The sequence below is a fragment of the Oncorhynchus mykiss genome, chromosome 16 (assembly GCF_013265735.2).
Source record: "Oncorhynchus mykiss isolate Arlee chromosome 16, USDA_OmykA_1.1, whole genome shotgun sequence".
Classification (NCBI taxonomy): Eukaryota; Metazoa; Chordata; class Actinopteri; order Salmoniformes; family Salmonidae; genus Oncorhynchus; species Oncorhynchus mykiss.
The window spans coordinates 49,393,493-49,408,032 of NC_048580.1; the positions used below are offsets into that span (position 1 = coordinate 49,393,493).

Below are 14,540 nucleotides of genomic sequence, written 5' to 3' on the forward strand. Positions count from 1 at the left end.
TCATCATGAAAATATGTGTTATAATGTGTGCAGCGGAAATACTCTATGCAAAGTTATTGATTTTCATTTTTGTAATGACAACAATTGGATTTATGTCATTGCAAATCCATTGCAGTTCATGTATTTTGCATACAGTCCAACGGCTTTGTCCTTTACTTAAAATATGTGCAGGTTGCCTAGTGGTTAGAGCGTTGGGCCAGTAACCGAAAGGTTGCTAGATCGATTCCCCGATCATTTTGTCTAGTTAAATAAAGGTTAAATAAAAATAAATAAATAAAATACAAATAAATGTATCATATGTAATATATCATACCATTAGTCTACATGTCAATGAGGCCTCATAAATTATTTGTGCATAATATTCAAGTATGGATCCAGGTTCACTGAGAGTTAATAAGAAAATATTTATAACACCCGTATTGCCAGTATTACCCCTGTAATACAGTGTCATTATCCTGCTTGAAACGTTGGCTATTTCTCTGTTATCCCATTGGCTCTACCAAAGACACTGTAGATCAGATATGTGCTGATTGGACACAGTGGAATTAGGGGGCGGGACAAAGTGAGCCTGTCGCACTCACCTGAACTTCAACAAGACTGATTTGACAAGGCAGATAGGATAGTTGCACAGAAAACCGTAATTGTATTTAAATGACTGGATCATTTTGAAGATATAATGTTTCTTTGAGTGCAAAGTAACTTTGTGAAAAGGGAATAGTTCTATTCTTCTGCTCTCAGGTGCGTTTCTCTTTTTATACTTGCATTGTCCTTTTTAAGTATTTAGGCTCTACGAAACGTTCAAGATTTTATGCTTTCACGCATGAATTGACACAAGGCTGGAATCCTATGCGATGTGTAGATCATCCATAGTCTGTGAGGCTACACTATTCTTTGTAATGGTAACAATATTTTACTGAACAGTTTTTTTATATATATAATTATGACCAACGTTTGACTGTTGGTCCGCTGTGGATGTGTGTCGAATGCAGGTTAGTTTTGGACAGTCTTAATTTACATGAGTGTCATGCTGTCAGGGGCAAGGTTATTATAGTTTTGTGGTTTTATATTAGTTTTTACTTCTATTCATTTTAATATTTGTATTTGAAATCCAGTTTAGTTTCAGTTAGTTTTCAGATCCACTTTAATAGTTTTTATTTAGTTAAAGTTTTATTTAAAAAATATATATATATTTATAGTTTCAGTTTTAGTATTAGGGACAGAAATAACTCTATGCCTGGGAGGCTAGGAACCAGTTTTGTGTTTTTAGGGATGTAACTCCTTGCCACTGTCGGTCAGTAATGCATAAGGGGATGGGTCAGGTCATAGTGTAGATTAGGTTTAAAGGTAGACTCAGTGAGCTGATGAGGATGCATGAAGTAAACCGTAGAAGTGGGTCAATTTCCACAACAAGGAACGTTGAAGCGCAAAGCTAAACTATTCAACTGTTTTGGTCCCATAGCTAGCTGGGTCATTCCTACAATGCATGCGGTTCCTTATTTTTTTTGCATTCTTTCAGAAAAAGTACATATATATTTGGGCATTTTTAAATGAGGTAAAATGTCTCTATAATTTAGCCTAACGGGTGGACATTTATGAGTGGGACATGCAGACTAATAACATGAAATAATTGATAAAACTGAGTGTTTATATTTAGCTTTGCACCATTGTTTTCCCACCAAAGAAATTATGACACTTCCTGAATGTGGTGTCATTGTAGGACAGGGCTGTTTTCTTAAATGGAGAATTATAACAAACTAACGAAGGAAAGTGATATCAGTGACACAGAAAATGTAATATAAAATAATCATAAATACAATTAAAAAACGTATTATTGAGAGAGAATTTAACTAGGACTATACATTTGTATTATTTTATGGCTTATATTTCTTGTGTGGAAAAAAACATGCTACATCCACTGAAGAAAAGTGTTCAAAATGTATAAAATTCCATTTCAAGAATCATATTTTTGTGTTTTTAAGGTAAAGGACACCTGACCTTATATTTAAAGCCATTTGGAATCCACATTTTACACTAAATGAGAAGTGATATTTCCTGGGGACAGAAAAGGCAGCGCATTGTAGGAATGACCCAGCTACCATGTTGTTGCAGCGTGAAGCACACCCGTACACATGCGCAGATACTCTGTGTCACTGTCTGAGAGCAAAGTCTTGCATCATGCTCATCTCGATGGTCACCGCCTTTCAAAGTGTGTTCCATTCTGGAGATAAAAATTGTCTGACTTGCTCCAACATGTTGGTTAATGGAGTCAGACAGGTGTACCGTGGGAAGGTTTTCCCATGAGAGATGATTGACTCATGATTCAACATCATTATCACTGTTATGTGGTATGGTGACAAAACCAAAGGGTGTGCTCTAATGTGAGCTATAGGTTAGTAATATGTGTCAATGCATACCTGAGATTTCAATGTTTGCCAATTCACAAAGCCACTCCCAAAGCCGGCCCAACATTGACATTATAATGGTGCAGGTGCAAACTGACTCAGTACCAAGCTAAACATTCATGCATGTTATCTGTGTAGGTTGGGAGTTGCACAACATGTTGTGAATGTCGGTTTATTTACTGTAAATTATTAACTAGTTCTTGCTCTGCCTGTCCTTCATGTTACAGGACACATATTTCCTTTTTTATCGACACAGTAAGATCATTGTCACTCATTGAAATGGAATCCAAGGCAATCCCCATCCTGAATCCTGCAGCTTTCAACGGTTCATAGTGCATGGAAGGGCAAGCCAGACAGTGGACACCAGTGCTACCCCTTTTCGTTAACAATGCACCTGATAGGCTCTCTCCATATTTCCCCTTCTGCTTTGTAATTTACCTGAAATGCACAGAGGTACATCATCGCATAGGGCGCCAGCCAGGGTGCTTAGTTCAATGACAAACCATGTTTTCTAGGAAGTAGGCAAAGTGACATTCCTAGGTGTATTACATGTGGTGGGTGTAGTGAGTATAAGCTGCTGTCTCCCACTACCGCCCTGTAGGTGTGTAGGGAGGTGCTGGGACATTCTCTTTCACTCTGTTGCTCATACTATTATGTCCTCACGGGAGGGGCAGGCAGAAGACCTAATTATCAGCCTCTAGACTAACTGGGTGGGAGCCCTGGAATACTGTGTTAACCAACTAGAAAGCCCACTATCTGTTGTTGCCAACACCGTACTGTGTGGCCTATATTGATCCACATGTTTCTTAAGCTGCCGTTGTTTCATTGGGTGGGGTGATATTCTGTACAGAGTGCCAGGATATATTTGGCAATAGCTTAATATTAGTGTAATTAATATATTCTGTATTAATTGTCCCAATCCAAACCCCAAGGTAATTCAGCAGCATTGTGTAGCCTGTTGACGGATCTTCAGGGTTTTGGCGGAAATAACGCAGTGTAGCCTTCAATGGAAATTCACTATCATTACTGTTCCTTTCTGTTTCTGTATGTGTAATCAAATGGTAGATGGTGATAGATGATAGATGTCAATAAAACACACAGTTATATTGCCACGGACTCACCTGAAAGAGTTGAGTAACAGTATAGACTGTTAGGTCTATGTCTGGGCAAAATGAATGAAAACAATCTGAATAGTAACTGATGGTCAAATGTAATTTGATATTTTATGTTCTAATGAAATTGCTATTAAAAAAACCTTCATGCATTTTATGTCAACACAAGTACATCTACAGTATTTTGACTACTGTAAAGCCTGGATGCCAACAGGTTGTTGGTGGCATGGCTTGACATGGGGTGATGGGATTCACACAGTGCCTCTTGATAAAGTTTATTAGGAGCTTAGGTACGTCTGTAGCCCGGATAAGAATCTTGTGCGGTTAAAGATCATACACCTCTTTGCTCCAGGTGGAGCTTAAAGTCCACAACAAGACCATGCCGTATGCCTTGACGCTCCTTTGCACTTTAAAGATATACAGCGCATTCGGAAAGTAATCAGACCCCTTGACTTTTTTGTTGTTACAGCCTTATTCTAAAATGGATTAAATATATTTTTTCCTCAGCAGTCTACACACAATATCACGTAATGTAAAAGCAAAAACTGTTTTTTTAGATAAAAAAAAAAAATGTATTAAAAATAAAAATTCTCATATCACATTTACCCTTTACTCAGTGCTTTGTTGAAGCACCTTTGGCAGAGATTGCAGCCTCGAGTCTTTTTGGGTATGACACTACAAGCTTAGCATACTTGTATTTGGGGAGTTCCTCCCATTGTTCTTTGCAGATCCTCTCAAGCTCTGTCAGGTTGGATGGGGAGCATCGCAGCACAGCTATTTTCAGGTCTCTCCAGAGATGTTCGATCGGGTTCAAGCCCGGGCTCTGGCTGGGCCACTCAAGGAAATTCAGAGACTTGTCCCAAAGCCACCCCTGCCTTGTCTTGGCTGTGTGCTTAGGGTCGTTGTCTTGTTGGAAGGTGATACTTCGCCCCAGTCTGAGGTCCTGAGTGCTCTGGAGCAGGTTTTCATCAACGATCTCGCTGTACTTTGCTCCGTTCATCTTTCCCTTGATCCTGACTAGTCTCCTAGTCCTTGCCACTGAAAAACATCCCCACAGCATGATGCTGCCACCACCATGCCAGGGATGGTGCCAGGTTTCTTCCAGACGTGACGCTTGGCATTCAGGCTAAAGAGTTACATTTTGGTTTCATCAGACCAGAGAATCTTGTTTCTCATGGTCTGAGAATCCTTTAAGTGCCTTTTGGCAAACTCCAAGTGGGCTGTCATGTGCCTTTTACTGAAGTGTGACTTCCATCTGGAACTCTGGAACAGAGAAACTCAGGAGCTCTGTCAGAGTGACCATCGGGTTCTTGGTCACCTCCCTGACCAAGGCCCTTCTCCCCCGATTGCTCAGTTTGGCTCAGGCGCACAGCTCTAGGAAGTGTCTTGGTGGTTCCATTTAAGAATGATGGAGGCCACTGTGTTCTTGGGGACCTTAAATGCTGCAGACATTTTTTGGTACCCATCCCCAGATCTGTGCCTCATCACAGTCCTGTCTCCGAGCTCTACGGACAATTCCTTCGACCTCATGGCTTGGTTTTTGCTCTTGCATGCACTGTCAACTGTGGGACCTTATATATATACAGGTGCGTGCCTTTCCAAATCATGCCCAATCAATTGCATTTACCAGAGGTGGACTCCAATCAAGTTGAAGAAACACCTCAAGGATGATCAATGGAAACAGGATGCACTTGAGCTCAATTTCGAGTCCCATAGGAAAGGATCTCAATTCTTATGTTGATAAGGTATTTCTGTTTTTTTAATTTTTTTTATTCATTTGCAAACATTTCTAAATACCTTTTTTTGCATTGTCAATATGTGGTATTGTGTGTAGATTGATGAGGAACATTTTTTACTTCATCCATTGTAGAATAAAGACTGTAATGAAACAAAATGTGGAAAAAGTCAAGGGGTCTGAATACTTCCCGAATGGCTCATAATAGCCTCTCCTTTTCTCACTGCTTGAGCTTTGGCCAGGGCATTGTCTGTGTATCCCTCTATTGGATAAGGGCACATAGATGCTAAAAAGAGAGACAGTATGCATACTATTGTCACTCCTGTACACGGATATACAGTACTGTCTTAGAGATGTCAAATAAAATGTGATTTGTTCGTAAACAACAGGTGTAGATCAACAGTGAAATGCTTACTTTACGGACCCTTACCAACAATGCAGAGAGAAAAATAGTAGAAAGATAATAACACGTGGAATAAATACACAATGAGTAACGATAGCTTGGCTATATACATGGGGTACCAGTACTGAGTCGATGTACAGGGGTACAAGGTAATTGAGGTAGATATGTACAAATAGGTAGGGATAAAGTGACTAGGCAATAGGATAGATAATAAGTGTGTGATGAGTCAAAAGAGTTGGTACAAAGGGGGGTCAATGCAGATAGTCCGGATAGGTATTTGGTTAGCTATTTAGCGGTCTTATGGCTTGGGGGTAGAAGCTGTTCAAGGTCCTGTTGGTTCCAGACTTGGTGCATCGGTACCCCATGCTGTGCGGTAGCAGAGAGAACAGTCTATGACTTAGATGACTGAAGTTTTTGACCATTTTTAGGGCCTTCCTCTGACACAGCCTGGCATAGTCCTGGATGGCAGGGAGCTCAGCCCCAGTGATGTACTGGATCGTACGCACCAGTTGCCATACCAAGTGGTGATGCAGCCAGTCAAGATGCTCTCAATGGTGCAGCTGTAGAAATTTTTGAGGATCTAAGGGCCCATGCCAAATCTTTTCAGCCTCCTGAAGGGGAAGAGGTGTTGTCGTGCCTTCTTCACGACTGTGTTGGTTGTGTTGGTGTGTGGACCATGATAATTCTTCAGTGATGTGGACACCGAGATACTTTAGTTCTCGACCCGCTCCACTACAGCCCCGTTGATGTGAATGGGGGCATGCTCCTTTGTCATGCTCACTGATCAAACTTTGTCACTGCTAAAAAAGGCCTGGCTTAAAAGCAATAGTATGAGTATATAACATTTCCTAATCTTTAACCACACAGGCTGTAATAGAGAAATGCCACAATTTACACAAGGGAAGCTCTGTAGGATGGATCATCATGATGATGTAATGATTTTTGCCTCAAGCGTTAATACTTATTTCCTTTATTTTTTCCCCCAGTTACTTTCCCATCTGGACACATCTGTGACTTCCAGCCAATTAGCAGAGGCCCCCTGAAGCCCTGGCTCCTCCCGCTGTCCCTGTGCCATGGCGAAGAGTGACACGTGGCCGGGCGGCGTTGCCATGGAATCCTTGATCAATATGGACAGCGCTGGGAGCTATGACAGTGTGGTCAGCATGAACTCTGGCTTTGTGCGTGCAGAAGCTATTTCCTCCTTTACCTAAACCACTAACCAGGAGAATAGCTGAGACTCTGATTTCACCGGTTTATGTTTTATTTTGTTTATGTGCTGCTCTGCTGCCATTGTGGTAAACATTTTGGAATTGATCTAGCTAGATGTAACATGTCAAAAAATGAAAGGGTGCCTTTCTCGTTCCCGTCTTGGATTTAATTTATTGACAATGAATTTATATGTTTATATACAGTAGTACAACTGTCTCCCAATGCTAAGAGTCAGTGGGCTAGTGGGCTTGTTCATGTTGTGGGTGAGAGATTCAGATGTTTGTTCAGAGAGGGGCCTTTGAGAGGTTCCACAGAATGAGAGAGAAATGAGAGAGAGCGACTGCTTTGAGGACCCAGTCTGTTCATTTCAGAGCTGTTCAGAGGCCCCTCACTAAAATCCACTGCAATACATTCCTCTGGCAGTGCAGTATAGGATGAAAGCTAAAAGCTAGCCGGGAGGAGTACTGAGGTCATTTCTAATTCCCTCCCTGCTGTGTGAAAGGTAAACGTAACTTTGATCCGCTCTGTGTCTACAGTCTCTCTGGGCTTCAATGTGCTGTTCAGCCTACATTAGCTGAGAGAAACAGAGAGACTGACTATTAAGGACTGAAAACCAAGCCAAAAGAGTTTGAAGGCCTTACCTAACGTTATACAAGGATATATTGTTCACAGGCATACCTCCCAGCTAGCATATTTGGCTCCTTGGAAGTTGTGGAAATGTATATTTTTAGTTTCACATTGGTTGTGGGAACGAAGCCAGACGTTTCCTGACTGGTAAAACTGAAAGTTTTTTTAAACGTTGTGAGAACAGAAGTTATAGGTTATTTGAAGGTTTATTAATAACTTCCTTAAAACTTTAATTGAATGTTTTAATAACACTGCTAACTTAAAAGCACAGATGGAAATGTATTTCCTTAATCATACAAACACATGTATTTTTTAATGTGACACGGTATCGGTGAGATTCAAACCTATAATCTTCTGTTTTCTATCCATGGAATTAATCCGCTGCGCCACCAGGATGGCGCTAGCATGCTAAGTTTTTTTTACGCATACAAGCTGTTCATTTTAGTTTACTGAAACACCCCATTTCAAAGGAAATAAGCACTCATTAAGATCAAGAGTTGCCAATTAGTGGGCATGGCCAACACACCTGAACACACTTAACATGATTGAGGATAGAGAGAGTTTTGTTGATGCTGAGAATGGAATGTAGATGTACCAGTCAAAAGTTTGGACACAACTACTCATTCCAGGCTTTTGGTTTATTTTTACTATTTTATACATTGTAGAATAATAGTGAAGACATCAAAACTATGAAATAACACATATGGAATCATGTAGTAACCAAAAATATGTTAAACAAGAGACTGCCTTGATGACAGTTTTGCACACTCTTGGCATTCTTTCAAACAGCTTCATGAGGTAGTCACCTGGAATGTATTTCAATTAACAGGTGTGCCTTGTTAAAAGTTAATTTGTGGAATTTCTTTCCTTCTTATTGCATTTGAGCCAATCAGTTGTGTTGTGACAAGGTAGGGGGTGGTATACAAAAGATATCCCTGTTTGGTAAAATAATAAGTAAATATTATGGAAAGAACAGCTCAAATAAGCAAAGAGAAACAACAGTCCATCATTACTTTAAGACATGAAGGTCAGTGAATCCGGAAAATTCAAAGAACTTTGAAAGTTTTTTCAATTACAGTCGCAAAAACCATCAAGTGCTATGATGAAACTGGCTCTTATGAGGACCGCCACAGGAAAGGAAGACCCAGAGTTACCTCTGCTACAGAGGATAAGTTCATTAGAGTTACCAGCCTCAGAAATTGCAGCCCAAATAAATGCTTCACAGAGTCCAAGTAACAGACACATCTCAATATCAACTGTTCAGAGGAGACTGCGTGAATCAGGCCTTCACGGTCGAAATGCTGCAAAGAAACCACTTCTAAAGGACACCAATAAGAAGAGACCTGCTTGTGCCAAGAAACACAAGCAATGGACATTAGACCGGTGGAAATCTGTCCTTTAGCCTGATGAGTCCAAATTTGAGATTTTTGGTTCCAACCGCCGTGTCTTTGTGAGACACAGAGTAGGTGAATGGATGATCTCTGCATGGAGGAGGAGGTGTGATGTGTGGGGGTGCTTCGCTGGTGACACTGTCATTGATTTATTTAGAATTCAAGGCACACTTAACCAGCATGGCTACCACAGCATTCTGCAGTGATACGCCATCCCATCTGGTTTGTGCTTAGTGGGACTATCATTTGTTTTTCAACAGGACAATGACCCAACACACCAGGCTGTGTAAGGGCTATTTTACCAAGAAGGAGAGCGATGAAGTGCTGCATCAGATGACCTGGCCTCCACAATCACTCGACTTCAACCCAATTGAGATGGTTTGGGATGAGTTGGACCGCAGAGTGAAGGAAAAGCAGTGCTCAGCATATGTGGGAACTCTTTCAAGACTGTTGGAAAAGCATTCCAGGTGAAGCTGGTTGAGAGAATGCCAGGCGTGTGCAAAGCTGTCATCAAGGCAAAGGGTGGGTGACTACTTTGAAAAATCTCAAATATAAAATATATTTGGATTTGTTTAGCTCTTTTTTGGTTACTACATGATTAAATTCATGTTATTTCACAATGTTGATGTCTTCACTATTATTCTACAATGTAGAAAATAGTAAAAAATAAATAAAAACCTTTGAATGAATAGGTGTGTCCAAACTTTTGACGGGTACTGTATATGTTTTAAAATAATATTTTTAGAACGTTCTTTGAACATTACTAAAGTTTTCTTGTTTTTTTATTTAAAGTTTTTTGTTAATGTTCTCGGAACAATTTGAGAACATGACTTTAAATAAATCCATGAGGAAACCTGTAGGAAAAGTTAGTCTGAAGGACTCAAATTCCCACAGAAGAACATTGGTTCTTAACCTTCTTGGAACAATTTGAGAACATTACTTTAAATAGAACCATGAGGAAACCTGTAACAAACGTTATGCTGAAATACTGAAATTCCCACAGAAGAACGTTGTTTCTTAACATTTTCTAAACTCTTTGAGAACATTCCCAACATCATACCAGTTGGAGAACGTTTCTAGAAGATTTTTACCCCCTTTTCTCCCCAATTTCGTGGTATCCAATTGTTAGTAGTTACTATCGGCTCGGGAGAGACGAAGGCCGAAAGCCATGCGTCCTCTGAAACACAACCCAACGAAGCCGTAATACACATCCAACCCGGCCAGCCGCACCAATGTGTCGGAGGAAACACAGTGCACCTGGCGACCTGGTTAGCGTGCACTGCGCCCGGCCCGCCACAGGAGTCTCTAGTGTGCGATGAGACAAGGATATCCCTACCTGCCACACCCTCCCTAACCCGGACGATGCTAGGACAATTGTGCGTCGCCCCACAAACCTCCTGGTCGCGGCCGGCTGCGACAGAGCCTGGCGCGAACCCAGAGTCTCTGGTGGCACAGCTAGCACTGCGATGCAGTGCCCTAGACCACTGCTCCACCCGGGAGGCCCATGTAACCATATTCTAACATTTAGCAAAAGTTATGTTAAAGTAATGAAATACCAATAACATATGTTTGTTTTTGTTAAGTTCCTTAAATGTGCTGAGAATGTTCCAAAACCAAGCAACTATGCTGCACCATTCCCATAATTTGTGGGAAGGTTTTATGCAAAATAACCATAGAACAACCATGCTCCCACCAAGCTCTAATAAACACATCGTTCTCAGAACATGTGCTAGCTGGGCTGGCATACAGTTCTACATACAGTAAGTTATGAAATCTTGATTAAAGGTTAGCAATTAATTGCATTGTTATTTTATTCTGAATCTGTTCGTACTCTACATTTCTAGTTTGTCTATGTTTACGGGTTTCCTATTTTTGTTGTCTTTGTGTTTGTGTCCTCTTTGTGTGTGTGTGAGGCAGAGTGATGACAGTCTGGACTACCTCTCTGTTGAGGAGCGGGCGTGCCTCATGTTTCTGGAGTCCACCATTGAGTCCCTGGAGATGGAGGAGGACAGTGGCCTGTCCAATGATGAACCAGACCCCAGCAGCCTGGCAGCCGAACATAACCACCTCTCTATGGGACAGACTAGACTGGAGGGTGAGTACGACTAAAAATAGTTTAATCAGGATTTTCCCATGCAGGACACAAAAAAAATGTGTCCAGGTTTTAGGTCAGGATTGTGCGAGCCAGTTTAGCAACCTGTGAGAATTTGATAGTAAAATAATTCCTGCTGTTTCTGCCTGTCTTCTAGATGTATCAAAACTCCAGCATGACGACTCAGGAAGAGATCGGAAGTCCTATCTGAACTGCCGAGTGCCTACACCACTTCTTCTGGCAAATGGCCTTGCCAGTATACAACTCAAAGTCACAGGGGTAACCACTCATCCCAGTGTCCCAACTGCAGCAATTGTGCCCAAAGCCCCATTAGTAGAAACCCAGCCCAGTACCCCAGGGGCAGTCACTGATCTGAAACCCCAAAAGGTAATCACTGAACCCACGGTCCCAGAAGTAGTCACAGACCCTAAAGCTCCAAAGATAGCAACTGTGCCCAAGACCTCAGAGTTGTCTTCTGACATCAAAGCTCCTGGGTTGGTCACTATCACAAAAGTTCCGGTGCTGTCCACTGAATTTAAAACCCCCAAAACAACCCTTTCATTAGCCACGTCAGATTTACCCACAGATGATTCTGTGGACAACATGCCTAAAGGAGTCTCTGTAGACAGCAAGCCTGCAAAGTGCAACACTAAGGTTCCATCTGAGCTGGATCTGAAGCTGATTCCCCCTCCCTCAGACTTTAGGGATGATGAGCTAGAGGAAGAGAGTGATCCTCCAGTGCCTGCAGAACTCAGAGGTCCTCTGACCTACAATGAGCTGGAGCAACTACGCAGGCAGGTCTCTATGAAGAGAGCTGCACCAGCCTCCCCTGGAGCCCAAGAGGCACCACCTTCTAAACCCTGTGTTGATCTGCCTGTCAGTACCCAAGCACTACCCTCCCCCTCAGATGTCCTACCCACCCCTATTCCTGAGGCCCTGGAACCAAAGAGCCGACCTGCTGTGGCCCCTAAGCCCAAGAGGCTTCCCTCCAACATTATCCTGAAGTCTCACAAGTTAGACAGTCACCCAAGCCCCTCGCCCATTGACAGGTCAATGATTGACCCCCAGAAGGTGCGCAGGGAGGCCCTACGGAAGCTTGGGCTCCTGAAGACTGAGGATGGAGACTCAGGCCCTGTTGTTTCATCCAAATCCAGGAAGTCATGGGCATCCCCTCCTTCTCACAGCCTGGTTACCACCCAGACCAAAGCCCCAGCCAAAATCCCTACCCCAGCTCCAGTCCCAGCCATCACCCTTACCCCAGTTCCTGCCCCAGCACTAACTCCAGCACTAGTCCCAGCCCCAGTTTCAGCGACTATCCCAGCCCCTCCCACTACTCCAGCCCCAGTCCCAGCCCAATTCAGTGACAATGCCAAAACTCTGCCCTCACCTGCTGCACTTCCTTCACCACCCAAGCATATTCCCCCTCCCATAGGGGTCAAATCAGCGACTCTGGAGCGCTCCGGCAAGGGCCTGAGCAGCTACATGGCCAGTAATGCCTCCCTCAGGGCCAACCAAGGTCCCAAAGTCGCACTGTCCCCTGGCAACCTGCGCAACTCTAGACCCCGCCCTGCCTCCCTAGGAACTGGGAAAGACTTTGTGAATGTTCAGGGTGAGGCCTCCCACCCCCAGCCAGTTCATGGGGAGTCCCATAACAAGCTGCCCCGCTCCCATGGCATCAGTGTGCTCATCTGCCCCAACAGCAAGAGTGGAGAGGACCGACGGGAGGCCCTGAAGAAGCTAGGACTACTGGGGGACTGAGGGCATGAAGAGGAGCAATGGAACTGCACCATTACAGAATCAATATGAGGGGTGAGGTCTGAGGAGGATGTTCTTAATATGGATTCCGTACAACTAAACCATCCTCTAGTCTTTGGTCACGGGGACACTTACATTTATGGGAAGATTATTCTCCCCATAAAAATGCCTTCTTTGAAGCAATATGCAAGGAGCACTATTTGATTGATGGAGAATTACTTGGCTCTACAGACAGCTACAGTATATATTCATAGAGGGCAGTGTCTTTTTGCCTTACTGCACAGAAATGCCGTATGTACCCGAAGACTGCCTTTTAATGAATATCATGATTACAATATACTACTATGAGATAATACACTAACTACAGTATGCAGTACAGTAGGTAAATGAAAGGCTGTTTGTAAACCTCATTTGACATATTCAGTAATTTTCTAAATAAAATATAATAACTCCACGAGGGATGTTGGAATGAAATTGTATGGCATCCTCTACACAATCTGTTTTCTAAAATGGGGAATAGACATGATGTTATTGTTACAGTTAAGGATGTGCCTTTATAACTTCTCTTTTCACGTAACCTTTGACAAGAATACTATCGTTTTAACCTCCTAAAGTTCCTCCCCTCAAAGTTATTGTTTTTTGGGGGGACCATGGCAACCAGTAAAAATGTTTTTGCTGAGTTGCAATTTGAATCTGACTCAATTAAAGGTGTCTAAAGACTTTGTTTGATGGAGTGATTGGCAGTTGTCAAGGAACCAAATTAAAAGGTCGAAAAATGTACTACTACATAGCGTACAGTATGTAGATAGAAGCTTCAGTCAGTCAGTGGCCAGTCAGGGATAGGAATCTGAAACATGGTTTTAGGTGTGATGCACATCACAACCCAACCCAGGTCTGTCAGTGGTGAGATGATTGAAATACTGTTTTTATAGTTGAGAGAGCGACTTCCTGATTGTTCCTAAGATTGTATCACCTCCTAAAATTCTACCAGTTTGGGTTCATGTAGTTACTATTCATTGTATGTCAAAATTCATCACTCTCAAACTGTTAGCGTAGCATTTAGAATTGAAAGAGAAGGGAAAGGGGATGCCTAGTCAGTTGCGTAACTGAATGCATTCAACCGAAATGTGTCTTCCGCCTTTAACCCAACCCCAGAAGTGGCTCATTAAGTGTTACCCGTGGCAGGACTTTTTAAACCATGTCAACGTTTTGTTTTGTAAATAGAGAATAAACCTTGAAACTATCTTCATATGAACTCTTAAATTCATGCAACACTTTTAACATGATGAGTATGGTGTAGTGCTTTATAATATGAAATGGTTGGTCCAATGGATTTTGTTGTGAAAACAAAAGGTAAATCGCAGGTTACAGGTAGAATAACACATTGTTGATACAGTATGTGCCCTTCGAAGCAGAAGGATGTTATGTTATTTATCTGTCAGCTGCATTGGGCTCTGCCTACATATGACATTATGGTTTGTCATGTTTGCACGTACACTGTCAACAAATCGGTATTACAGCTGCAGTGTCAGTAGTTTCATCTGATGTGACAAAAAACTGGAGGAACCTTTCATTAACTCATATCAACCATTAACTCATATCAACTCATGTCAACCATTAACTCATATCAACCATTAACTCATATCAACTCATATCAACCATTAACTCATATCAACCATTAACACATATCAACCATTAACTCATATCAACTCATATCAACCATTAACTCATATCAACTCATATCAACCATTAACTCATATCAACCATTAACTCATATCAACTCATATCAACCATTAACTCATATCAACTCATAT

General features: G+C 42.0%; 1 protein-coding gene across 3 annotated transcripts; it reads left to right on the forward strand.

Annotated features, from left to right (window-relative positions):
* The first annotated feature begins 582 nt into the window (after positions 1 to 582).
* On the forward strand, positions 583 to 13,970 carry LOC110492193 (specifically androgen-regulated gene protein). Of its 3 annotated transcripts, none has more exons than XM_021566284.2 (4): positions 583 to 738; positions 6,639 to 6,830; positions 10,797 to 10,974; positions 11,129 to 13,970. In XM_021566284.2, exons 2-4 carry the CDS (start codon positions 6,726 to 6,728, stop codon positions 12,727 to 12,729), a joined length of 1,884 nt encoding a protein of 627 aa, XP_021421959.1. In that variant the 5' UTR covers positions 583 to 738; positions 6,639 to 6,725; the 3' UTR covers positions 12,730 to 13,970. The 3 variants fall into 3 exon arrangements, with proteins under 3 accessions (XP_021421959.1, XP_021421960.1, XP_036803042.1); XM_021566285.2 differs by having other exon boundaries at positions 6,639 to 6,809; XM_036947147.1 differs by lacking the exon at positions 6,639 to 6,830.
* The last annotated feature ends 570 nt before the right edge of the window (positions 13,971 to 14,540 follow it).

Bases quoted from the DNA above. Each gene is read 5' to 3' on its own strand.
- LOC110492193 (XM_021566284.2), top strand. From the start codon at position 6,726: ATGGCGAAGAGTGACACGTGGCCGGGCGGCGTTGCCATGGAATCCTTG. The intron at 6,831-10,796 runs GTGCGTGCAGAA...TGTGTGAGGCAG, and splicing joins TCAGCATGAACTCTGGCTTT to AGTGATGACAGTCTGGACTA. The intron at 10,975-11,128 runs GTGAGTACGACT...CCTGTCTTCTAG, and splicing joins GGGACAGACTAGACTGGAGG to ATGTATCAAAACTCCAGCAT.